The sequence below is a fragment of the Gobius niger genome (assembly GCF_951799975.1).
Source record: "Gobius niger genome assembly, chromosome: 12".
Taxonomy (NCBI): Eukaryota; Metazoa; Chordata; class Actinopteri; order Gobiiformes; family Gobiidae; genus Gobius; species Gobius niger.
Window position 1 is genome coordinate 20,127,480 of NC_136863.1, and position 27,736 is coordinate 20,155,215.

General features: G+C 40.8%; 1 protein-coding gene across 2 annotated transcripts in view; it reads left to right on the forward strand.

Annotated features, from left to right (window-relative positions):
* ano3 (anoctamin 3) overlaps positions 1-22,686 on the forward strand; it is a 33,221-nt gene extending 10,535 nt beyond the window's left edge. Inside the window, exons 2-25 of one of the 2 annotated variants that reach the window (XM_079568049.1) lie at positions 1,588-1,794; positions 3,785-3,915; positions 4,297-4,452; positions 4,954-5,054; positions 5,132-5,176; positions 8,092-8,226; positions 10,457-10,563; positions 12,016-12,071; positions 12,145-12,266; positions 13,555-13,689; positions 13,761-13,857; positions 13,986-14,046; positions 15,882-15,964; positions 16,096-16,236; positions 16,825-16,989; positions 17,410-17,446; positions 17,545-17,656; positions 18,662-18,719; positions 19,002-19,099; positions 19,391-19,545; positions 19,776-19,928; positions 20,547-20,697; positions 20,775-20,961; positions 22,182-22,686. In XM_079568049.1, coding sequence (XP_079424175.1) covers positions 1,588-1,794; positions 3,785-3,915; positions 4,297-4,452; positions 4,954-5,054; positions 5,132-5,176; positions 8,092-8,226; positions 10,457-10,563; positions 12,016-12,071; positions 12,145-12,266; positions 13,555-13,689; positions 13,761-13,857; positions 13,986-14,046; positions 15,882-15,964; positions 16,096-16,236; positions 16,825-16,989; positions 17,410-17,446; positions 17,545-17,656; positions 18,662-18,719; positions 19,002-19,099; positions 19,391-19,545; positions 19,776-19,928; positions 20,547-20,697; positions 20,775-20,961; positions 22,182-22,364 — 2,876 coding nt within the window. In that variant the 3' untranslated portion in view covers positions 22,365-22,686. Of the gene's footprint in view, positions 1-1,587; positions 1,795-3,784; positions 3,916-4,293; positions 4,453-4,953; positions 5,055-5,131; positions 5,177-8,091; positions 8,227-10,456; positions 10,564-12,015; positions 12,072-12,144; positions 12,267-13,554; positions 13,690-13,760; positions 13,858-13,985; positions 14,047-15,881; positions 15,965-16,095; positions 16,237-16,824; positions 16,990-17,409; positions 17,447-17,544; positions 17,657-18,661; positions 18,720-19,001; positions 19,100-19,390; positions 19,546-19,775; positions 19,929-20,546; positions 20,698-20,774; positions 20,962-22,181 lie in introns of both variants that reach the window. The other variant, XM_079568048.1, reaches the window with a different exon arrangement.
* The last annotated feature ends 5,050 nt before the right edge of the window (positions 22,687-27,736 follow it).

Sequence of the window (27,736 nt, forward strand, 5' to 3'; positions counted from 1 at the left end):
AATGAAAATGAGATAGAAAGAGTATATCATATAAAATTTCTTGGAGTGATTATTGATTGTAAAATGACATGGAAACCACATATTTTAAACACGCAAAAGAAAGTATCCAAAACTGTTGCAATTTTGTATAAATTGCAATATATTTTGAACAAAAAAGCATTACATTTACTTTATGGTTCTCTTGTCACACCATACCTAACGTATGGCATAGAGATTTGGGGAAATACTTATAAAACTGGAACCAATCCAATTTTCCTATTACAAAAGAAGATTAATCAATTATGCACCTTACAATTCACCAAGTCATTAACTGTTTATCCAATCAAAAATCCTGAAGTTCTATGACTTAGTCGATTTGTACACGGCAAAGTTCATTTACCAAGTTAAGCAAAATAAAATCCCTAAATGCTTGCAAATATTGTTTACCCAGCGAGAGTAACTATAATCTCAGAGGAACATATATATTTAATCAACCGCAAGTACATTCTACATTAAGAAAACACTGTTTATCAAGCAAAGGAGTTAAATTATGGAATAGCTGCTGCAATGAATTAAAACAAGCTACGTCTCTTTTTCAGTTCAAAAATACTTACAAGAGAATAATAATGGAAAAATATTTGGCAGAATGAAAATGTATTAAATATGCTTCTGGAGCGGACAATGGTCCACCTGTGTTAATTCAGTGAACGTATGGTTATTACCATTAACGTGCTGTATTTATGATTTAAAAGTGAAGGGCAGGCACAATAAGCTTTAGTTTCTGCCTGCGCCTGGTCATTTGTTGTGTTCATTGTTTGACTTGTATGTTTTGAATGTTTTGAATCATTTGTAAATGACCAAACCGAAATAAACCGAAACCGAATAAACCGAAATTTTCTTTTTTGTGTGCACCACTGTATACTGTATGTAGGTACTTTCTCAACACATACAAGTTATGCTAAAAGAAATGCCAAGGCTAAGTATACAGTATGCGTATGCCTCGCTCTTCAGATTTCCGCATTGTGTCCAAATCCACAAGCCACTCTGTACTGGAGCAATAAATATTGATTTTAAGATGAAATTATGCAGGGCATTAGTCTGAAAGGATAGGCTACACATGGTAATGTAAACAGTTAAAAGAAAAGAAAGTTTAAAACTTTTGTTTGGTTTAGTGACTTTGCTGTTTTACTACATTATAGCCAAACAGTAGCTTTATAAAGCACTGCCAGCTTAGTGGCTTTGTCAATAACCTCACTAACCTATCGATCTTGCTGATGTGTTGTTGATAGACATTGATGTGAATTGCTTTCTTTAGTAAACCAGGCATGCACACATTAGCAGTTTGATATGATATTAGTCAGATTTCCATGGTTACTTAATAAGTCTGTATATGTGTTAATACATTTTATAGCTCTGAATTGTTAATTGTGCCCATCCAATAAGATTTAGCACTAATTGACTAGTTAGAGCATCCAATAAACCTTAAGATTAACACTTCATCCTGTGTCGGCACATTCAATTAGTTCCCCTTCACTCCTTGTTTAGTCTGTAAATACTGTTCTTTCCATTGCTGCTGTATTCACTATTATCCTCTCGCCTCCTCTCCAGGGATGCACACCAGCATCAGCGAGATACTGAAGGAGAAGAGCCTGAAGCCGTCCCGCCGCAGCCTGCCCTGTCTGGCTCAGAGTCAGACCCATCCTATCAACCTCAACCACTTTCTGTCTGTGCCCCTGAGCCCCGAGCCCAAACCGGAGGGTGACATCCTGAGCCAGAGCTTCAGCACGTCCTGCAGCCTGCTCCCCCCACAGACAGGTACCGCTGAGTGCACTGAGAGGCCAAGCCATTTAAAAGGCATAAACTCACACTGTTTCCTGCTGCCATTAGGCAACGAGATTAATGGCAGAGCAGCTCAAAGGAAAAAATGCATTTATGATGAAGTGGAAATGCTTTTGGGATCAGCTCACCTCCAGCTATCTAAATAATTGGCTCGTTACTATGACCACTGATTATTCATAACTTTGTATCTGTTGTTTAGCGCATTAGATGTGCTTAGATCCATTCTATTTTATACTTACACACATTTAAATAATCTCACATTGAGATAAGCCCTCGTGCATTTTGGTGCATTTCCAATTAAATCAAGCAATAACATTTTTTGTCATGTTCTTAATCTCCTAAGGTAAATTAATCTGTCCAAATCAAAATAGTGACTGACAGAAAAAAATTAACCCGTGCCTTATATTTTTCCTCATACAGAATTGTCAATGCTAACAACATTTCATTTGGAATTCATATACAGTACATATAGGCATGTACACTACACGGCACACAGTGTCTCTGAATTGAATTAAAGGCCAATTACACTGTCAGGATGCACATAAACAGCCAGGCAAAGGGACCATGAATTTTACATGAGTTCAGACCCCCACAAATACATGCAAATAAAACATATCTACATACGATACACAGTAACATATGTGTTGTCAACATCGTACTACGCTTTTTATTTCTAAATAACACTACTGGTTGGTTTTGAAGATGTTTTTTCTGCATGAGGTTAACAAGCCATAAAGAGAATCCCATTGATTGAAGACATTGTAATAATTAGGCTGTGTGTGGGGAAGGAAACAATACATCAGCAAAGCGAGATAGAAGTCTGCAGTGGAAGGGGTCTTGTAATTATGTAGAATATTTAGCAGCTTCTGACGGGGATCTATTTTCGCGACCTTGAAACGCCCTCTTCCCCTCAGACGCCTGTGTTTTGGTTGTCGGGGCGCGTGGTGCTAAAGTGAGCCGAGTTCTATGCAGATGAAGCGGCGTGGTGTGAGCAGGGGGTATTTTTGTACAAGGATCACTCTTGACGGTAAAAAAAAAGACTTCCGAGCTACTTCTTTCTTGAGGAGCAGCGGCAGGGAGGGCATGTGTTATGCATGTGCAGAGACTTTATATAGTTAAGAACGTAAAACCTTTACCATGATTTAATTGTAGAATTTGTTACAATGGTTGTATTAGTGTGTTAGTTATGCAGAGTATTCACATTGGTAGAAGCATTACATTCACACAGGATTATAAATAAATGACTAAATACAGGTAAAAACACATATTGAAGATGCGGCACTTTTATTTGAGATTTTGAAAACTTCTGCTGAGCTGAAATGTTTTTCATTGTATTTGCGCTGCAGAAAACAACAACACGCACTCACAAAATGAAATTATACATTCAGAGTTCAGACGGACGTTTTTGGGATCCTGTTCGGTCTCCCATGTCGCCCAGATATCTGAGTCATTCTGGCACATTTATTACTTTGATCTCCGAATCCAAAATAAACTGAATTCACAGTGCGGGAAGTTCACAGCAGGCTCTGAACTGAAATGCTGTGTTTTTGTATCACTTTCTGCAACTCTGCAGAGACTTGTCTTTTCAGTTTGGTTTGGTACTAGAAGAAGTGATTTTTCTTTCTTGTTAACTTTACATTTCAAACATTGTTCACGATAGCGCATCTCAACCATCTAATAAATGCACTGTTATTCACACCCTTCTATTTACTCTCTAGGCCTGAGGATTTCTTTTTGCTTTGTTTAGTGTGTGTTGACAAAACCTCATTTTGTTTGTGCACATCACTTCCACGACTGCAAGGAAACTCGATCAGCTCATTGCGCTGAGCTGCTAAATTGCATCAAGGTGTTGCTCTCCACTCGGTGCCCAAAGTGAAATGGCTCGAATCTAATTTCTCTTGTTGGCAGATGGAGAGTGGGCCGTTTTGTCTCTAGCTAAAACTTGAAGATGTTTTCCTTGTTACAGAGGATGGCAAAGATCAATACGTGGAGGAATCTGAGGCCACGACATGTGAAACCAGGGCAGACGAGACGCTACTGCTGCATAAACCGCCGATCACACGGGCAAAACTAGAGGCTCGAGCAGACTCACTAAAGGTAAACAATTTACACATGGGCTCTCATGAAGACAGTGTCTGCTGTCACTAAAATGTATTGACGAAATTGTTTACCCGGTTTATATAAAGACCGGTCATATGGATCCTTTCTGCATCCTTTTGTCTCGCTTGTTATTCTAAACAGATGCCAAATATTTTTTTATTTAAATGCACCACCTGCTTCTCTGCACCTGTTTCACCACCATATCATTTAAAATAGGCTATTCCGTTTGCTGAATGGTACACACTAAAAAATGACTGGTTGCATTGTTGTTTATTTTTTTATTACTTACAATTTACTGCCGTGGATTGTATGGTAAAGAGTCCTGGCATGGTCTAGGTAACCCTCCTCTTTTTAAAATGTGTTTATCTTTTGTAGCAGGGTAGAGCGCCAACTGATTCATCCGGATTGTATTTCCGAGATGGTAAAAAAAGAATTGACTATATCCTGGTTTACAAGAAGTCCAGTCCTCAGGTGGAGAAAAGATGCACATTTGAGAAGAACCTTCGAGCTGAGGGTCTGATGTTGGAAAAAGAGGTGAGTAAAATGTATTGGCGTCATTATCTTTAATACTTTAAAGGGACTATACGGACTTTAAAAATGTTAGAATTATGTATTTTCCTCCCCATACATGTTCCAGCCATGTCCTAATGTGTAGAATGAGCCCAGAACTGTTCACCTGTTGCCTCTAAAATCCTGCACTGTCACTCAAAAAGTTGCTACTTCAGGTCCGAATTGCCGTCATGCACGAGTTTAATATAGAAGGTGCAGTTACACGTATGACCTGAGGTGGCAGTAGTGAGTATAAAAGGGCTAACTTGCATCTAGCCCCTTTAATATGCTCACATGAGGTCCTATGCGCTCTGAAATCTCTATGCCAGTCCTAGGCTCAGATAAATGTATAGGAATGGAAGCTGGATAATCATAGCATAATAAATAATACACAGTAATAAAGCTGATTTGTCGTTGCCGCTTAAGTAATGTACAAAGAAAAACTTTTAAAATGCCTAAATCATTTCCTTTTCTTTTTTTTTCCAGCCCTCGATGACAAACAATGACATTATGTTTGTGAAGATACACGCTCCTTGGGACGCACTTTGCAAATATGCAGAACAAATGAACATACGGATGCCTTTCAGGTAAAAACGTTTTTGTGCTTTTGTTGTCTGGTTTTACCTTTAACCAGTACTGACTTTGGGTTTGTTTTCCTTTGAAGGAAAAAGTGCTACTTCACAGACAGGAAGAGTAAAACCTTGGGCAGGTATGTCTATTAGAGATATATGATGGGACTGTTTGGCCTGGGGCAGAGTGCGGTGCTCACTACTTACTATGCCGAGATAGGAGTTATCAGTGAACACAGCGCAGTATGCTCCCTCAGTAAATGTTACCTCATTCCTCCCTATCCCAATGTATTAATTAGCCCAGGATTAATCGCACTTAGAGCTGCTCTATGCAAATCGCCTGTCAACACAAGTTCGGGATTAGCCTAAAAGTTGGATGCAGTGCGTTTTATATTCAGGAAATCTGCTCACCTCAGGCTCGTTGCTACATTTACAACTCTTCTTTCTTTAAAAATACTTCTAATCTTTCAGCTCCTCAGTACCATTTGCATACTATTTTTAGAAATAGTCATGCCTTGATGTGATGCTGGAGTGTTGTCCAAGCCATTTACTGGATGCCAGATTTCTCTTCTTAATTGGCAAGGAAAGACTTTTCAGCAAGAAAAATAATCAAGACGACATGGAGGAAAAGCAAAAATCAGGAAACTATTCCAATAATAAAGTATTACTAGATACAATGTGACATCTAGTAATACTTTGTTGGTAACATTTTCTGTAAAAAACTTGAACTAGACAAATGAGATCAAAATGAGTGCATGGGCCCTAATTATCTGTTGGAGACAATAATGTGAAAATAATGTGGAGGCACAACTTATTCATACTTTATACTGTTGTGTTAGTTTCCAATCTTCTTCATAATGAATCCCAATATACAACTTTAGCAGAATGCCTGCTGCAGCTAATGGTTTCGATGTTGCAGCCAAGTTAATATTGAGTTGAAGAAAGTTCTACGAACAATTTGTGGACAATAAAAAAGTCTTGTAGTGCCCAGAGTTGTGGACTGAGGAGGCCAAATAAAGATTTATGTTGACAAGTCTACAGCATCTCCTAATGGCTTTGTTATTTAAGCCTGTTATTCTCTGGTATTCACCTTATTCCAGAGGTTCGCGTGGGCGCCGCCATGAATTGTGCCCACCCATTTTCTCCTATCTGTTAACATGGGGCTGGAGAAGTCCACATGAAATCAGTCACTACACGAAAACAAAGCCGTTTTTAGGCCGCACAGAGAAATGGTGCAGTGTTGACATGTTGGTGCAAGTGAACATTGGCCATTGTACACAAATCTATCTACTAAACATCAGATTTGAGCGGAGAATATTTTCCCTTGTTCTTCGTTTAAATGAACGGGCTTCGCGCTCGACCGGAAGTGTCTGTACAACGGTGCAGAGACAAAGCAAAAAGTTGCAAAAGTGGGTGGGGCGGAATAAGGTGAATAAAAATGCAGAATCACAACATTCCTATAGAAAAATAAAAGATAAATGTTGGCTTGGCTATAATAGAAAATCAGAGAGGCTGTAGCCCAGGGGTTTTTAAACTTTTCACACCGTAGAAAGACAACGCTGGATCTAAACCTGAGTCAGCAGTATTTTCAAATAAGCAAGAGAACAATAATGTAAATAATACACCACTGCTATAATCTATTGACTTGTAAAATAAAGCAGTAACTTACTTTCTACATGTATTATATATTTGTAAAAAGAGCGGTCTGAGCTGCACAGTCACTCAGTCAGACACAAAAAGCATAATTTGATTAATTCTTATCAATGATTGCCTATTTACTCTTGCACGTACAGATATAAATGGGTATTTAAGTGTCAGATCCAGGTTGTTCTGCAAACAGCCTCACCTGTGTCTAATTCAGGACCACATTTGAAAGTGTCCTAGTTTCAGTGTGACTTCACTGGTAAAGGAGACATGTGTTGTGAACAATCTCTATCTGGGTCACGTGTAAGAAAAGATGAAATGCTTCTTTGTATTTACAAATATGGAAATAAAAAGTGATTTGAAATACTACCAGGAAAGATTAAACTGTAAATGAATATGAGAAGTTGTGATATTCAGTAACTGTCTTGAATACTGTGGTAATGATATTGTTCAGATATGTTACTGAACTGTTTCAACACAATATATTCTGCAAATTTCAACAAAAAATTTGAAAGTAATACGCTTTTTTCCCCAAAACACGACTTAAATAATAAGTAATGTCAATAACAAGACTGAAATGGAAATAAATAAGGAAAACCATGACTTAGATGACCATTTGTTTTGTTTTAGGCTGTGTACATGTTAGTCAGGTGGAAGACCTCAATGATTTGTTATGTTATAGTGATTAGTTGCCAATATATTGTGCAACCCTAATATGCAGCTACATTGACACACCTCGGTTACTTTTAACGATTAGAGATGTGGGAGTATGCTTTTTCATTTCTTATTTTCTCAGATGGCAGTCTTCTTAATCTTGGAGCACGCCTACACACAGAAGAGAGGAATTGCTTATCCATCCAAAGGAACAACATTTTTCAACCATTCTTGCGCCACAAGCTCCCTCTGTCCTCCTCTAAAACTCTAAACTATTTGAGTGGCAAATAGGCTTTATATGTTTGCTAATGGTGTGTCACAAGCTAACATCGCCCCAACGCTGAATAAATGGTGCCTGTCCTTCTAATAGTTACATATCACCCTGTGCAGCACCTGTTCCCTGAGCTACAATATCCATAAAGCTATCTGTAGCATCGAGATTTTCCCCATTTATTTTCGTTCAATTCCTATCAGAGCAGCTACAGCACAAATTAATCAGCACGCTGTAGAGAAGCACGCTCTAATGTCTAATATATCTTTCAGTGAGAAGGCAATAAGGGCATTCACACAAGCCTCAGTGGGAAATCAATGCGTGGCTTCAAACCTCTGCAGACTTACGAGCGCAAAGAAAAAAGATTCGAATGGATGCAGAGAGATCTTTTTGTGTGTCGTTTTTGATCAGTGGCTCCTGGGTTCATGGGTTTCACTAGTGCTGATATAAAATGACTGTGTGTTAACGCTCGTTGTGTCTACGCAGCTGGTTTCATCTGAGGTGTCGGCAGATTAAGAGCTGGCTGCCCAGAAACCCCATGAAACTGGACAAAGAAGCGTTGCCTGACCTGGAGGAGACCGACTGCTACACAGCGCCGTTCAGCAGAGCACGCATGCACCAGTAAGAACCAATACGTATGATATATTATACTAGACTTTCAGTTTAATTCCTCTAAAACATTATTTTCTTAATCAAATTTATGAAACTGAATTCAGATCAGTAAGTTAAAGCAGTACTAAGTAACTCATGCCTCGAGAGGCCATAAGCGCCACTGTCGTAACATGTTGTCCGTGAGAGTAAATACTACTCTGATAGAAAAGACAAAGGGAGAGAAGGATATTGTACATCCAATTACACAATGGAAATAATTTTTTCACCAAACTTGGCTGTAAATACAGTTTAAGTGGCGCTAGCCCGCAGTTAGCTTTGCCCGTTAGCCTGTTAGCTTTTTCTTCATGATTCTATTAGAGTGTATTGCGCTTCTGACCCGGTGCAGGGAAAGCTGCAATTGTAGTTTTCTGGCCAGAGACACCGGGGGAGATGAAAGACCCCTCAATCATCCCATCAACACTTGTATCACCCCCAGAGAGACTACGAATAGGATTTATTAAAGTAAACAAGTTACTTAGTGCAGCTTTAATATATTGGAACGTACCCGTTTTCAGATTATGGAGTTTCAGTGCATTTTAATGTAATGTCCCTGGTTAGTTTTATTTTAAGTCTAGGTGTTATTTCAACTGATTGGGGCTCATGACTTGTGTGTTGTTCAAACAGAAAGGAAGTGAGACAGCCAGCAGAGAAAACTCATTTGATGGCATTGTAAATCCCGCTCCAAATGATATCACATTTGGCAGAAGCAGTTGGGACATGCATCAAAATAAAATATTGACTAGCGGCGCGGCTGTGTTTTCTTATTCATGAGAGGGCATTTTTTTGCGCTGTGTAAAAGCAGACCGTAGAGGATATTGCGAGAGGCAAAGAAGTGACCTATCACGTGTGATGTAGTTTATGCTTCCAGGTGAGCCACTGTTTTGCAGGTTGCAGCATATTTCAGCGAGTATGCATGTATTTTTCTAGCCTGGCTAACACCAGACTAAAATCACAAGTGATATTTAGTCTGGGGACCACCAATTCATTTTCTCGTAGGAGAGGTGTGGTTTACGATCGTCCATACTCGTTTATTGGGCGATACGAAAAAAAAAAAAAAAAGTCTCATGCGTCTGCACGTAGCCATGGCCAATCGTATCATCGTATGAGATGGCGTATGACTTACCCGCTGTAAACTTTTGAGCTAAATTATTTAGAACAAGGTCTAAAGCTTGATCAAAAAATACCATTGTGTCTGCTGCTGTCACGTTGGATCCGTAAATAAACTTTTTTTTTATTATCCGTAAATAAACTACAAGCTTCCATATATCGAATAGCGCGTCATCGTCTTGCCGTCCCTCCTCGCTCTGTGATTGGTTCCCAAATCCACCGGAGATTTCGGCCATGGTCCCCAGGCTGTTGTGCAGTTCGAAATAATTCGAGCGCACACAGCAGCATGGTGTTAGCCAGGTTAGTATTTTTCAGCAAATAACACAGAAAATGTGTGGGAATCCAGGATGCTTTATGGTTTGGAAACAGTATCACGTATGTTTTGGAGAATACTGTGTTACTGAGACAGGAGGAACTGCTGGAGGGAGCAGAACTGAAGGTCAAGATGTATATTTAAGAGTGATGCCGATATGTAGAATTAGAAATGAGCCATTCAGGTCAGACATTTTGGAGATGGTGCAGTAAGACAAGGCTAAGATGGTTTTGACAAGTACAGAGGAGACTGTGTAAAAGAGACTGCCTTACAAAAGAAATGTATCCGCCGTAAAAGGGATATTTGAAGGCTGTTTGTGTCTCGTTTTGACCTTTGAAGGAATCAGACAGATGCAATTTTCTGTTTAGCTGCATTTTTAACAGCCAGTCGTTTCATGTTTCTACTAATTTGCCATGTCTGAGTTGGCGATAATAATCAAGAGGAAAATTTTATCTGGGCCTCCTATAAATTTGGATCGCTTCGGGGCAGGCGACGATAATAAGATATTGACACACACTGCAGATGTCCCTGAATGGTGTCTCTTTGATGAGAGACATCATGTAATCCCATTTGTCAAGGGACCCTTTCCACTTCCCCCTTGTCAGAGATGTGTTCGTCCTTTAGAAGTGATGTCGCCAGGGAATGAAAAAAACTTTGCAGCGTGAATGGACTTTTAACGAGCATCCCATTGTCCGCACAGTGCTCCTATGCGGGGGCCCTGACGGAGGGGCGGTGATGTATTGTTGAATGGAGCCTAACGTTTGTGCCATGTGTTTACAGCTTCACCATCAACAACAGGGAGACCTTTTTTTCCAACTCCACCCGAAGCAGGATAGTTCATCATGTCCTGCAGCGCACAAAGTATGAGGACACCAAATCAAAGATAGGTATGACATTGCTCATCGCCGCGGCAACACATTTTAAATCTGGTTGCTTTCAGGTACTGGTATATGGTAAATGCAAATTCTCATTCAACCGTCTTGGTTTTAAAACAAAATCTATATTTAAAGAGAACACAAGAAATTGCAACTAACTTAACGGTGGCCCCATTAAAACCTGTTTTAAACCTGATAGTCAATGTGGATGGACCTGGTTTGGATTGGGTGGGGCCTTTGAAAGTTTGGGAAACACTGGGTCACTTTGTTTATTCACTTCACCTGTAACTAGTGGTCATAATGTTAAGCCTGCTTGCAGTAATGAGCCAAATTCACCATACGGACATTCTCCTGGTAATGTAACTTTATCCTGACTAGGGCTGGTACTGTTAAACAATTAAAAAATGAAAGTATCTCAAGCAGGTGCTGTATACCGAAAAGTAATCTTCTATCTCTAGATCAAAGTTTTGATGCTGTTGGTCCAGGGATAGGATCAAAGGAAGTGACTTTGTTATGTCAGCTCAAATAAATGGTTTTCCCACTCAAACAAGATTCCCCAAATACCCAGTATTTGCCCCATTCTTCCCAATTTTTTGTTCTTGTTTTCCAAAATTTTCCCCCTAATTTTTGCTATTTCTTGTAAGACTAATGTTTTCCCTATTTCCCTTCCATCTTTTCCTTAATTCCAATTTCTTTCAAATTTTCCACCATTTCCCAAAAAAAATATTCTCCATTTTTCTACACATTTCTTGACACTGAAGATGAATATCTTCCATTATGTTTTCTGGTTCTACATGACAAATATTTTAGTATAGGTATCAGTATCGAAAACCAAATATGGTTGAAGTACCGGTATCCAAAAAAATATAACGATGCCCAGCCCCAATCCTGGCATTGACTTTGGCTAAAGTGTTTATACCTGTCTGAAGAATTGCTTTTGAGATTTTCTCTGTCCAGTCTTTGACCGACATGACACTGGCTGCACAATAAAGTTCAGCCCTGAAGCCCAGAATGGATCAGACATTAATATTTGAATAGTGCTGACCACTTAACTTCCCAACAAAGATTTGCTCTGAGGCACAAGTGGAAACAGACCGTATCAACACAGACAGTTGAGGAAGAAGCAACAATGCTCTATTGTGCTTTGAAAAAACTGTCTTTCACGACAGCTTTACACAGGCACCGCCCGAAGACAGGACTGGTCGGCTTATTCCAATCCTTTTGTCATGTTCATTCTTGAACCTGAAACCAAATGCCACTTTGCAGAAACATAAACAGCCTTTTACAACACCTCGCATTTTCTGCAAATGTGTGTCACTGAATATCAAGAATGTGTATCTCAGTTAACTTTGCAGATTCAAGTTCTATTAGAATTATGACCAGTCTTAACTTTCCCATATTGCTTTTTTTTTTAAATGTTGTTGTGGCCATAATGCTCAGAAAGCGTGTTATATTCTGCGGCAGGTATCAACCGGCTATTGGGCAACAGCACATATGAAGCTGCATTTCCTCCCCATGAGGTAAGTGCCCTCATATTACTGGACATAGTTCATAGTAGACCCTTTTTAATGTCTTGCTTTTCTGTGATAAAAGGGTGGATACAAGAGCAGGCACCCCATTAAAACACATGGAGCACAGAATCACAGGCACCTGCTGTATGAGCGCTGGGCCCGGTGGGGACTGTGGTACAAATACCAGCCTCTGGACCTCATCAGGTAAAAACAAAAAAGCACTTCATCACCTTTTTATACTGATCATAAAATGCAAGAATGGTTGTCCACTGTTCAGTGCAAATCTAATTGAAGATGCTTAAAATTTCACAAGCTGCTTCTTCACTTCCTCTCGTACTTCCGAATCTGTACCTTGTAGCTTTGTTCAGCAATATGTAACAACAACAACAACAAAAAGAGGCTGACTCAGAAGCTAGATAAAAAATAGAAACATGCTGCATAATTGATCATGGTGCAATTGATCAAAGTGCAGGCTCAGCATCCAAATTATTGGTGTAATTCAACAAGAATTTTGGTATTGTGACTCTTTTTTTCAAAAATTAGGACCAACAAAATGCATTGAGAGATACACCACTGCACCGTCCTTGTCTTGTAGTTATAATACTATATAGTTAGAAATACAGTTCTACCGCTTTCCTGAATGTTATGTTTCTTAATGTATTCTGTAAGCCATCTATTGCGGAAATGTGTGTTTTCTGTTTAGATGGATGAGATTGACGCCACTCTCGCGTCTGTGTTTTATGTAAAGAGCCCAAGTCAGGAAGTAATTAGCTTAGCTCAGCACTGACACTGGAAACAGACTGGAAAATACTTAAGTGCCCCTCAAACCGCATTGCTGTTTTTACTGTAAGAGGCAACACTGGGTTTGGTCTGCTCTGGCACAGACGTTATTATTTTTAACCTTGGTTGGACTCATAGCGTGCATTTGTGACAGACAGATGACGTTAATCTCATAATGGAGACAGGCTAATGCTGGGAATGGGACAATTTGATCACATAGAATTAGATTATTAACAGTGGTGTATGTTTCAACCCAAGCACTGACATATTACAAACATTGTACTGTGTTTGAAGCCAAGTATAACTTGCCATACAAAAGTGAGATGTGAAAAGCTTCACTGTTATATTCCTGGCCCTGAAGTCGTGAAGACAGAGATGTGGAAAACTACTGTTGTCAACGCACTGCAGAGCCTTCTCCTAGTGCTTTGTTCATCTATCACAAAATGCACCATACACCGGGGAGTTGAGCCTCGTGTGTTATTTCCCACTGAGCTGTTTCGTTCATGTTCTTATGTAAGCGTCTTGCTCAAGGGCACCTTGACAACTGTTTAGGGATTGCAGCTTCGATTAATTTCACGCCATAACATTGCTCACGGTGACCTTTTATATCCACTAAAGCCCCATTCATTTACCTTCCAAGGCTTATACACCGCCTGCTATCGCAGAGGAGTGTGTGTAGATGAACTCTGACTTCTGTTATTTGCCCTCCCAGGAGATATTTTGGAGAGAAGATTGGTCTGTACTTTGCTTGGCTGGGCTGGTACACGGGAATGTTGATCCCAGCTGCACTAGTCGGGCTCTTTGTCTTCCTCTATGGGCTCTTCACTATGGACTCGAGCCAAGTCAGGTCCGTTTAAACCTTGATGCATCACTTCCTTTTTTCACGTGCATTTGATGCTCACCTCTATGTTGCTACAGTAAAGAGATCTGTGAAGCCAACACAACCATCATGTGTCCCATGTGTGACGACAACTGCGAGCCTTGGACATTGAGTGACAGCTGTGTGTATGCCAAGGTGAGTGCAACTTTCACAGTATTTTAGCAATTTGTCACCTCACTATTGACAAAATGCCTGTTCTTGTCAGTGCTTTGACTGCTTTGAATTTCATGTTATTGTAAAAATATTTGTCTTATCATTTCCAGGTTACTCATCTATTTGATAATGGAGGAACTGTGTTTTTTGCTATCTTCATGGCTATTTGGGGTAAGTATCCTTATTACCATTCTATACTTAACTCATCTTATCTATTTTTAATGAGCATTTATGACCCGCACTCCAGTCAACCCCTCACAAATGAGAATTAACAAGCATCTGAAAAACATTTCATGTCCTGCATAAACAAACCCTGATATTTGTCCCAAACTCAGTGTTTTCTTCTTAGATCTACTTTCCTCTTAAGTGTCAGTGCGGTGTGATAATTTCCCCACTGGGAGACCGTATCGCTCAAGATGTCAATGCTTTGTTCCATGCACTTTGGCCAGGCTACTGTTTCATTATAGCAAGATATTTCAATGCAATTTGTTGACTCAGTGCTAAATAACAGCCTGCCTCCAGCTAGAGCACTGACTGTGGCCATTTTTAAAGCGTCTGGGCGAGATGCTAAATGCAGGTTAGGTTCAGTCAAGCCGATAGAAGTCCTTGCAGCCTCTCTGACAGTGAACTCCGACTTTAGTGGGAGGGATTCTCTGGCAATTGTAGACTACAGCAGTTTAGCGCTCTGCTGGTCTGCAGTATTTTAGCGCTTGTGAAAAAATTTTAACAAGTCCATGAAGGGATCTGTAAAGACTGAAATTGCTTTTAAACGGTCGAGCTATATTACATTTTTCGCAACTGGCAACGTTGTGCTTTGGTTGGTTAATTAGTGAAGCAATTGTTTTGCTGTTGATTTGATTAGATTCAAGTTGTGCTAAACATTTAATAAACTACAGTCATGTAAGGGCTTGAGCTACACGTAATTAAATGCCAGCATCAGTTTTCATCATATGCGTTTCAAATCATTTATGCAGTTATAGCACCTGGCAAATGAATTGACCCTGTGCTGTAGCTGTCAGCACTGTCAATGTGCATTTATTCCCCATTGATTTTCAGTCTGCTGCTACTCATTGTTTTCTCCTTAAAAAATAACAGTAAAATCCACCCATATCTATATCCTTGACGGGAAATAGACATCCAGCCATCGTACAGTGCTTTTATTCCCAGCGTCATGTATTCGTACAGAACCCTAACACATGGGAAGAGAATACAAACCTCATTATAATTGAAACGCAAAGAACAAAGGGACGCTGCGCCTCCGGTCTGAAGTCTGCCAACAATAAGCTGTGCACTTTTGAAGTTGCTGAGCATAAAATGGTTCTTGGCGGACAGCAACTTTGTGGGGAACATTGTACCAGTAAAACCCATTTGCTTGGTGCCACTTTCCCCACATTGTCCTTCACAAAAGTTTTTTTTATTGTAAATACACGTAACCACTTCCCTACCACAATGTCTTCTTGTGACACGCGTACCATCTGCACCCAATAGTATGAGCATAATCTGGTTCTTTTAACTGGGAAGTGGCGTTACTTGACTGCCCATCCCACTTCTGACTCCATATGTTCTGGGCTTTGAGGCCAAATTATATTTATTTCAGATGAAAAACGGGAAGACATTGAACTTTGTGTCAGTTTGTATTTCGTGTGAACAAGTATTATTTCAAAGATATTACAAGGCAACATCTGTAGTTGATCCGTAGAAATCTGTCTTGTCCTTGACCTCAATATTCAATTTATTACTCTCTCAATCTTATAACCCTCTTAATCTCTCTCTCCCGGTCACTGGGCAGGGTGTCGGGAAGAACATAGCATATTGTAAATAAACTGTGTTTAATCTCTGCTAATCACAAATAATAAAGATACAGTATGATCACAAAATAACAACTAACGATTTACTCTTTAGAGCATTATGATGTCACATGAGCGCGACCTCTTAGCTGTTGTGCCTGTGTTAATGTCAATAAGGATCAATAGAGGGATTGATTGATGCCGTTCTGCCCTTTGCAGCGACTGTATTCCTGGAGTTCTGGAAGAGGAGGAGAGCGGAGCTGACATATGACTGGGATCTCATTGACTGGGAGGAAGAAGAGGTGTGTCAGCAATATCCACTAATAGATCAGTGGCTATTTGATTAGACATGTGGGTGGTGTGGCTCATGGTGAATGCAGTCTCGGTTCATTAATAGTTCACTCATACATGTGCTGTGAATCTGTACAATCAGGAGGAGCTGCGGCCTCAATTCGAAGCCAAATATTCCCGGGTGGAGCGGGTGAACCCCATATCGGGAAAACCAGAGCCTTTCCAGCCCTTCCCGGATAAAGTCAGCCGGCTCATGCTATCAGTGTCCGGGATATTCTTCATGGTAAATGCGCCGATCTTTCCAATCTGGGGTGATTTATGTGCTAAGGCGGATTGCAGGTGCCCCCTTTAGATAGGGAGAGGATGCAGCAGCGGTAGCATAACAACTCCCCCTGCTGGACGACTTGTGCACTTCATGTTGCACTCTGTTGAATCACCTTTAGTTGTTGATCATATTTTTTTATTTTGTTATGTAGATTAAGCTACTTTTTGTCAGTTTTTCTTTACTTTTTCCAATTCCAATTTTAGGCACATTAGGAAACAAATTGAAAACTGCCCAGGCCCTAATAACGTTTTCTATTTGTTTATATAAAGCCATATGCATTGTGAGACGCCTTGCATGTATTACCCTGCACACTATTACTCTGGCTTTAGGGAGGAAGCCTATGACTATGACACCATCAATTCAATGAATGATACTAATCTCAGAGTTTACTCCCCACAAAGATTATTGCCTTTGTTGATTTAGAGTCATATTAACATCTGGTTTATTTGAACTGTCTGGCCCTGTCTCTATATTTGTACAATGTGTAAAAACACAGACTCATGAACAAATAAAGCATCAGCGTGTCTGTTTCTCATTTGTGTCCAGATCACCCTGGTTCTCGCTGCCGTGTTTGCTGTGGTGGTTTTCCGTCTCATCGCCATGAAGACTTTCGCTTCCTTCAACTGGCATTTTGTGAAGAAGAACTGGCAGTTTGCGACCTCCGGCACCGGCGTCTGCATCAACTTCATGATCATCATGTCTCTCAATGTGGTGCGTGTCTGTGCCAATGCCGCCGTCTGGCCGCAAAATGTTTAATGCAGTGTTTATTTTTAACTACGTTCCCAGCAGATTTGGAAAAAGTGCAGAAAGTTATCACTCAAATAAAAAGTGTTAAAAGTGAATATAGTCAACTCAGAAATAACGAGATATGTCAAAACTTTTGCTGCACAATTTCTTTGATCGTAATTGGCAAAATGCAAAGTCTGCAATTATTTAGGGGGAAGGAAATAACAAACTATCCTTTCTATATAGCGTCATCTTGCACATAAAAGTTTCCCATAGTTTAGACCGACAAACATATTCTGAAAGGCATGTGATTCTTGTATTTGTTTGTTTGTAGTGCAGCCGTATTTTTATCCCTTTACTTTCTTGTGGTCAAAATATAATTCCAGCTGCCCTGTTTGGTTGCAGGTCTATGAGAAGGTGTCATATCTGCTGACTAATTTAGGTTAGTGTTATGCACATGCCGCCTGCGTTCACATCTCCATTACGCCTTACTTCCAGATGGTCCGCTCACATTCAATTCTTCTGCCTGTCCCCTTTCAGAGCACCCGCGGACCGAATCCGAATGGGAAAACAGCTTTGCTCTGAAGATGTTTTTGTTTCAGTTCGTGAATTTGAACAGCTCAACTTTTTACATTGCCTTCTTTCTGGGAAGGTAGGGCTGCTGTCTGCCATAAACTGAATACTATAAATTAGATTTCTGTTTACAGTGGGTTTAATGAGGCGATTGTGATGTTTTATATAACAGGCTCCCCGGTCATGACTTCTGCCAAAACGCCATCTGCTTTCTGTCGTGGGCAGAGTGTTGTGGCTTCAAAACAATATTATTCATGTAAAAGTCAAATATCCTCAGTGTCTGTTTGGATATAGTGTTTTATAGTGTTTTGACATCCCTGGTAAACAACAAAATAATATATAAAAATAATACATGTTCAGTGTTGACATAGGGCCTCATTTCTGGAGATTTTTTTTTCTTCATGCAGTCCTTATATTTGAAGAGTTTAGTGGTGCTAGGCTAGTGCTAGGCTAGCGCATGTCTATGGTAACTAGTAGCCTGCATTAAAAACCTCTTCAAAATCATTGAGTTGCCGCTGCATAGTTTACAACCAGGAAGCTGATGCTGCTCAAATATAAGTTCTTTTAAATGCAAAATGGTTATTTTTCAAATAATTGTCAGTCAACACAGACATTATATCGGTAGTCTGGTGTTACAAGTGTTTTGCCTCAGGTGCACTGTGCTTGGGTCAGACTGTTTTTAATGCAGGCTACTAGTTACCATAGACATGCGCTAGCCTAGCACTTGCCTAGCCCCACTAAAATCTTCAAACATAAGGACAGCATGAATTTTAAAAAAAGAAAACATCTCGAGATATCAATAACACTCTGGATAAGTAGGAAATGAAGCCCTATTTAAAAAATCCTGAAATATCCCATTAAAATAAAATTACAATAAACCCAAATAGAATAGAATTGTTTCCTGAAAGTTACTTACAGTATGTGCAACTGCCCCCTCTGCGACGGCGTGGTTATTTTTGGACCTTGTGCATCAGTATTTGCACTTGAAATGTGATGGACGTTATCACCCCCAGTTAATGTAATCTTTTCCCACTCAGAGTTCATTACTTTTCTCTGATTGAATCCGTTCTCCCAATTGTTTCAGGTTTGCTGGCAGGCCCGGAAAATACAATAAGCTGTTTAATCGATGGCGGCTGGAGGAGGTGAGTGCAATTAGCCATGACAATATGCTTCGATTATCCAGCCCTGACTTGGTTCAACTGAACTATTCTCCAGATAGAGTCGTAGAGCTATATTCGGCCCAAACATATTACTGACAATCACCAATAGGTTCCATTAATCATCCCCGTAATTAGCAGGAATCTCTGTTTTAACGATCCAATCCAGAATGGCGTAGCGCTCTTCACTGGATTTACCCACAGATTTGCATTGAGAAGCATGAAATATGGATTTTACAGTCAATTATCCCTCTTTGTTTTCTCCAGTGTCACCCCAGTGGCTGTTTGATTGATTTATGCCTGCAAATGGGCGTCATAATGTTCTTCAAGCAAATATGGAACAACTTCATGGAGCTTGGTTACCCGTAAGTAAAGCTACAATGACATGTTTCTCTATAGTCAAAGCATTAGGGAGGCTATTGTAAGGCATAAGCGCTGTAAAATGCATGTGAGCGCCGTTTTGTTCAAGCTTTACTGCACGCAATTTCCTCACACCTTTTGTCCACATTGCTCATTATCATATAAAAGACGTGTCCGGAAACTCGTCAAATCTCCTCTTGGAGGCTCAGAAGCGGGTTCTTGTCGAGTTCGCTGCATTGTCCGAAATAATTGCTGAGCGCTGACAGTTTCCGGGCTTCTCTCACTCGCACTTTCAGGTTGCTGCAGAACTGGTGGTCTCGTAGGAAGATGAAGAAAGGGGGCGGAGGAGGGCCGAACGTTGAAAACAAAGCCCAACTTCCACAGTGGGATAAGGACTGGAATCTGCAGCCCATGAACGCACACGGACTGGTGGACGAGTACCTGGAAATGGGTAGATTATTCCAATATTTAAAGAGTTACATTTGTCACTGGAGACTGTATTCCGGTAGAGCCCTTTGTGGCGATGGTTGCAAAATGGGGGTATATAGATTTACATGGAATTGAACTATATAATGCGAAATGATATGACCTCACATGAATGCAACCTTTTTGACTAAGAAGCAAACCCCCCCCCCGTCACTGTTTCTGTCTGAACTAATGCATTCGTGATGGTCTCTGCAGTCCTCCAGTTCGGCTTCACCACCATCTTCGTGGCGGCGTTCCCCTTGGCTCCGCTCCTCGCTCTCCTTAACAACATTATCGAAATCCGACTCGACGCCTACAAGTTTGTCACTCAGTGGAGGCGACCCATGCCGGCCCGGGCCACAGACATAGGTCGGTCTACTCTGCCAAGCGTCCACCGTAACCGTGACATTGCGGCGGTCTATTTTTTGCTTCACAGTGGCTCTTTCCAACAGTAACAGCCTCTGATGCATTTTCCATCCTATGGAGACTCATATGTTGCCTCGTCCCGTGGCCATATGCCGCTCCTGCCGCCGAGTCTTATGACAAACACATTGCAGCACAATACGCAGGACAATATGGGACCAAAAGCATCTCGTGGCTTAGTTCCCTGTAATTGAGGGGTTGTAACTGAGAACACAAAGCCTCAACAGTAATGAGGACAATTTAGTGTCATTTATCTCACCATAAGAGAAAAGCTTGTTGTTTGTTTACTACTTCAAAGGTGCACTTGTCACAAATAGGAAACTTCTTAAACCAAGGCTTTTATTCTATAGTGTGTGGACATTTATTTCAAACTCACACTCAGAAGAACTTAATACAGTGAATGGCTATTAAAATGTTCACTTGATTTAGCAAATAACACCATCTTACAGTCTATAGTTGTTCACAAAGAAAAGATAATACCTAGAATACAGTATTTGTTTTCTGTGCAAAATAAAAGTAGGTGAAAGATTTCTTCTATTTCATTCATTTTCTGTTGTGTTTTAGGCATTTGGCATGGTATACTGGAGGGGATCGGTGTGCTGGCTGTCATAACAAATGCTTTTGTCATCGCTATCACCTCTGACTACATACCACGCTTCGTCTACGCCTTCAAATACGGCCCGTGCGCAGACAAGGGGAGGCACCACGAGAATGCGTAAGAAATGTGAAATCATGACCATTATATTTGGCACAATTCAGGCCTCATTTGAACCCGGTGCGTGTGCTCCATAGGTGTTTGCGAGGGTACATGAACAGCAGCCTGTCTGTGTTTGACATGGGGGAGACCAACAGCAGTCAGTTCCGGTACTGCCGGTACAGGGACTACAGAGCTTCCCCCTGGAGTCCCGTCCCTTATGAATTCACTTTACAGTTCTGGCATGTCCTGGCTGCCCGACTGGCCTTCATCATTGTCTTTGAGGTAAGACCTTCACAGCCATTTCAGTCAGTGTAAGCTTGTGGTAGGAGTTCTTAAAACGAGTGCTGTTACTACAACTTTCTGTTACTGTTAGGCTTATTAGCGATAGATTGCTTCTTATTACTGCAATTGTTTATGCGTCAGTCTTCCAGGAAGTATTCTTTGTTGTGCAGTCGACTGGACTAAGTTGGTTGTGTGAAGGACGTTTCCCTTCTCTTTGCAGAAGCTTCTTCTTAGCTTTTGAAGTCAAATAATGTGACAACTAGACCCAAGCTAGAGCAGTGTTAGATAAAGATGATACATTACGCATTGACATTGTGTACGAAATGCGCGGTATAAATAAACATGCATTGCCTTGCCTTGCCTTACTGTACACCCAGCTACAAAGTAATGGAGAGTAATGGAGTGTACTATTCCATTCATTGCCAGGGAGATTGCTGTGAGCCGTAAAGTACATAGGAGTAACAAAGCAGCCCCTTTTCAAAAGAATGGCCCAACATCACAGGAAAAACACCAGTGGTCCACAGTTGGCTGTACATATCCATTTTAAAGCCTCTAGCCACACGTTTGAGGATAAAGAAGTCAAAATACTGGCTTGGGAGAAGAAATGGTTTGAGAGAGGGGTAAAGGAGGCAGCCCAATCTCAACAGGGGAGATGCCTCGTCCCTTTTCTATAAAGTCCTATTGAGATCAAGGGAACTTTGTTAAGGCTGATGGGTCATTACACATCTCAGTCTCGGCATGAGAGCATAATAAAGACTCTTGACTAAGACCACTGTAGCTTTTGTTGTCACTTTTTTTGACCACAAGATCTAAGAAGAGGATTCTGCGAAGGGAAGTGAAAAGTCAAGTGCAATTATTACTTTATAGTCTTATAAATGCATACATTACTATATTAAGTACAATTAAATGAAACATTTACTGAAGTTAATATGACGCTATGTTTATAAAATGTACAATCAAATGCATCATTCTCTATATTTTACATATTTTATTTTTGGTGGCGGTTATAAATGTAAATGTCAAACTTAAATGTCAACAAGCAAAGGTATTGTTGAACTCAGCGTAGCCACAGCAGCATTAACCCTATGACTGCACCATCTCTTATTGGATTTCATATAGTAGTCAACCCACGTCATAATCCCCACTCCAGTGTGTTGCTACTGATATGTATGAGCGGCCTTGAAGCTAACACATGCATCATTTATATATTCCTCCCTCAGCACCTGGTGTTCGGAATCAAGTCTTTCATCGCGTACCTTATCCCGGACATGCCCAAGGACCTGTGTGACCGCATGCGGCGCGAGAAGTACCTGATGCAGGAGATGATGTACGAAACCGAACTGGAGCACCTGCAGAAGGAGCGGAAGAAGAACGGGCGTCGCTATCACCACGAGTGGCCTTAGCCTCGATGTGTCCCTCATGTGTCCCAAAACGCCACATGCTGCACAGTCCCCCCCCCCCCCCCCCCCCCCCCCTGTTCATAGCTTTGAGCGCACACCAAAGACACGGCCAATGCTAACCAGCGCTGACCTCGCTCCCCTCCCTCCCTGCCATCTGCTCCATGTTAAAGTATTGGCGCCGGTCCGCAGCTTCCTCCTATGACCCTGAGTTTGCTGAGTCATTGTTTCGGTGGGAACAAACTCGACGTGCAATTGAAATGTTTACTATGCAGATAAAGGGCTGCTGGTTTGCGGGCCCTGTCCTGCACCTCGTGGCAGCTTCTCCCCCCCCCTTTCGCTTCGATTTCAGTTTGGTCACTATTAAACAGGTCCCCCTTGGCTAGAGCTATCGTGGCACTTACCGTTTGTCGTCGCAAAAAGTGGTTGTAGTGATGTTGCTACCAAATACAAGAGACAATACCAGTGAGTACGTATTGCCCTAGAAGCATGCTGATTCATGTCTGCAGCAATTTTGTCAGTAAAAAAAAAAAGAGAAAAAACGAACTAAAGCAAAAGCAATGATCCTACACATTTTCTCAGTGACATCTTTAAAGTGCATGGCAATATTGTTTTGTACTTTCTGACCCGAGTCCATGTCTTGATGCCTGGTGCTTGTATCAGATATGTGTAAAAAAAAAAAAAAAAAAACTGTGCTTGACTGTGCTGAGGAAATGTAAAACTAGTGCAATTTTGATTGTGCCTACAGTTGTGCACATCACCAATGTGTCACCGACATCACGTGTGCCTGTCTGTGCTGCACATGCTTTTCAAGTGCGAGAAGTCTCCCCTCTCCTCTCCTCCTCTACTCTCCTCCTTTTTCCCCTTCCGTACACTCACTGAACTCACCTGCGAGGATTTGGTTTGGACCCGCGTCACCTTCTGCGGTTTCGGCTAACGACTTGGCCGTAACGCGACTCCCGTCATGAACAATGTATATGTTTTGCATGCCGGAGCCACTCTTCCGTTCTGCCTGTTTCTCATTTACCGCTGGGTTAGACTTGGAGCCCTTAGAAATACCTGTGGCTTGAATGTTCGGTTTGCAAAGAACATCCACCACTCTTACTGAATAACACGCCTGCCCCCCCCTTTTTTTTTTATCAACTTCAGCAGCCGCTCAAACTTAAGACACTTTCCAACACTACGTCCATCATCATTGCCTTTGTGATTTTGACAGAGTATAGTATGTTATAAGACGAACTCAGGAAAAAAGGCAGCATGAAAGAATTGTTTGGTTGTTTTTAAAGAAAGGGAGTCAGTGTTGCTGAGATATGTGGCTAGATGATGGTATTTTGCCATTTTATGCACATTCACCACAGATTTTTGTTTTTCCTTAATCATAGCGTAACTAATGTGTTGGTTTCCGTCATTTATTTATTTATGATTTTGTTTGAAATGTGTAATATTTTTTATACTATTTATTTCAGGCTCGTTTTCACTACAGTGTAATGTCCATATTTCTCAGGTGTCTTCTGAATGTTTGCAAATGTTCAGCTTTTTATTCCCACATTTTCTAAGATGCAATCAGAAGTAACGGCTTTTAGATATTTATATTTTTGCACTGCAGTGCTCTTGCATGATTATGAAGCACACATAAAGCTGAAAGCATGTTTTGTTTTGCATAGATGATAATAGAAATAAAATAATGCAACTAATAAGGAGAGAGAGCAAAGGCAACATGATTTTACAGCTATTTGTCTCATTTTGAATATCTAAGAGATTAGATTCAAAAGATTTTTTTTTTCCGTGGTAGGTTAGTTCAGGAGGTTTTTGATCTTTCCCTGCGATGTGACCTTTGAGAATCTATGCATGTTGTCATCCCTGAGTGCTACTTTTCATTTGAACCGATGCTAATGTTAATGTACTGGTACATTTGTACTGTAGAGTATGCATGATGTAACACCTGCTTTGAGCTGAGCTAACGTTGTCCACAGCGTCTTAACATATCACCTCCCTCTTTTTTGAGCATTTAGGATGTATGTTTCTCAACGACTTTTATACTGTCAAACAATTTTCTAAATAATAAAGATTATGGTCAGTAGAGTCAGTAGTGATAAAGAAACAGGACTGACAGAAGCGTTAGATCCACTGGGATAAGATAAGATAAGATAAGCCTTTATGGAGCTATTGTTTTGAATGGACAACCGTGTGACCTTGGAAGTGTGAATTACCAGCCTCTAAATAGTGTGCGGGTGGATTAATTCATGTTATCGCTTCTCTATGAGGACAACAGTTCACCTTCTCACTGCGCACACAGTGGAAAGGTGCTGTCAGTGGCATGTCCCTCTATTGGCCATAGCACAATGAGGCGCTTGTATAACGAGTAATAATGACATGACCTTGCACATTGAAAACACTGGTTTTCTGTGCCCTGGCCCTGGTCTGTGTGGAAGCACAGTTTATCTGAACATTAGGGAATAACCAGTCGTGACTTGAGGTGTATCAATGACATGTTTACTTTGTTCATGTTTACATAGAAAACATGCTGAAATGTATTAATGTAATATAAAATAGTTTGGATATCACTTTTCTGTAATAAATCATGGATTGTATCTTCTAAACCAGTGGCTCTCGACCTTTTTTTGTCCCACGTACCCAAAGAGGCATTAATTTATACTCCCAGGGGTCTCCATACCCCTGGTTTTTAAGCACTGTTCTAAACCTGTGGTCTGTGTGATTAATTTAAGGATAAAACTGCCTTCTGTTTGAAATGCAACTATGCCATGTATAGGCTACTAACGCAGTGGTTCTCAAATGTCTCACATCAAATACCACCTCATAAAAAATGTCACCTTCCAAGTGCCACCAGGCCTATATCATGACATTCTTTCTGTCATCACGAGTGATTTTCTCCAGGTAGACTTTAAGTGTCTTGCCCAACGACACAAAAAAAGGCATGAACTGGAGAAAAGCACTAATCAAGCGTCACTGTGGTTCCTGTTTTTGTAGTTTCTTCATACAGGCATATTTCGGCTGTGCTTGAATTCCACCGATCATTTTAAACCACTTTCTCCTCTTTAATATGCAGTCAACCCTGGCCCTCCGAACTGAAATATTTGCTGAACACATGCACAAATTTCACTCGATGAACAGCCGTCTAATACTCAAATTATTTCCTGTCTTCTGTTGGAATGTTTTCTTTCACTCATTTGACCAAAGGGAATTACTTCGACTTCGATGAGCAGCACTTTTTCACTGCCGTCAGATCTGGAAAGGTTTATATGTATAACTTGGGTGGGCAATGACGGGCCATGGGATGTTTGCTGAGCATCCACATCACTGACATCCTACTACTTAGACTTGTTGATCGGGGCATAACGTTCGGGTCACACTATGAGCAGAGTCAGGGTCAGGGATGTGTGAGATTTACAGCAAAGGTGAGGGAGGCAATCAGCCCCGCCGCATGGGATGGGGTATAAATCCCACAGGGCTGAAGGGGCAGTCGACAGAGGTCACAGCACTTACAGCATCTAATCATGTTTTAGTGGCAAAGTGAAAGAAATTTATATCCAAACACAATGCACAGTACAGTGAACAACAGCTCGTACTAGCCTGACGCTCAGATTAATGGAAAAGGATGCAACAGGAAGAGCATCTGGCTTAGATCCTTCTTTGTATTTGTAGACTTTATTGTCCTTGTTTTTGACTTTATGCCGACAGCCATCACCACATCTTGAACCAGGATCTTACTCAGGATTACCAAACTGGAGCCAGAGCCTCAAACATATTTTGGGGTAATGGGGTGAAGAGGCAAACTGCTCCACCCAGCCCGGGAATCAACCCCGAGACATATCCGAGATACCGCCTGTAAAGTTTTCATTGCAAATACTTACTACGCAATAATAGGTGTTTTGGAGAACTTTAATGTATATATTCTTTTGCACTAAAATATTAAAGGTTTCGTTGTCCGATATGTTTAGTCACTCTTCTTATAGAGTCAGTTTGAAGAGAGCTTTCCACACTTTTAGCTCATGACCGGAGTAAACATGAAGAGACTATTTTATGAACAAAACCCCAAAATGCTGTAATATCCACATTGCACGCAAACACTGCTGGAAAATCTTTGAACAAATAAAGTCCTGAGCCAGTTAAGAGTGTGGAAAAGCTCTTAAGTGAAACAGAGACAGACACATAATGCTACGTCAACACATCTGCTGGGACCATGAAGGTTCAACGAGAGGAGAAGACAGACATATGAGGATCTCTTAAAAAATCAACGCAATATTCAAATTCTTACATAATTCATATTGATGAAAAAAAAAAGGCAACTTTTTTGATTATAAAGAAATGCTGAAAATAAAATTCATACAATGGATTAGGTGTCAAAGTACCACAACTATGGATGTGTGATCACTTTTCAATTTCTGGCAAGATCCCGGATTCAAACGGTCTAAATGAGTTTCCTTCACAGGGTGGCTGAGCGCACCCGCAGAGACAAGGGGAGGAGCTCAGAGTAGAGCCGCTGCCCCTTTCAAGAGCCAGCTGAGGCGGCTCAGCATCTGTTTCGGATGCCTCCTGGTCGCCTGGTGTTTCAGGTATGTCCCATTGGGAGGAGATCCCTGGTAAAACCCAGGACACGCTGGAGGGACACCATGTGTGCCTGGACAGGGAAGTCTAGGCATCTTGGCTCAGACTGCTGCCTCCACGATAAAGCGGAAGAAAATGGATGGATGAAAGTTCAATCAATAAAAAGGCTGGAATTGGATTCTGATACTGATCCCTGAACAGTACATTATAGGCAATGAAAATGATTTCATCAGTTTGAGATTTTGCAGGAAACGTAACAAATTTACTGAACTTTCTACGTGTTTGGCATAGGCTATATAGAAAGAGCTGTTCAGAGGATGAAACACTCCATATATTGTTGGCTATCATCACTTTTGTACTTAATGAGACGTGTCAGAGTCGTTGATTGTACTGCCATGGTGGGTGCACAGCTCATCCATTTGCCTTGTGGCCTTTGCTTGAGCTCTCACAGTGTGATATGAACCTATTTATGCACCAATAATGAATGCAGCAATGATGCCCAAAAGTCACTGATGTGTGAAAGGAGCAATAGGTGCAATGGCAGGGATACAAAGCTGCCAACGAAAGGTCCATGCTCTATAACTCTATAACTCTATAAGAGGAAAGCGATTACAGAGCAGCCCTAATTATGTCTGTGGAATTGAGACACTTGGGACAAACTCTCCAAGGCCCTGGCTCTATCTCGCAAATGTGTTAAAACTTCTTATACAAGGGCAAACTGGTCATTTTATATCATTCAATTTCACATCTATTGGGCTCTTAAAGTGGTTATCCATTGATGAATCACAAACCAATTCACACATACTGAAACA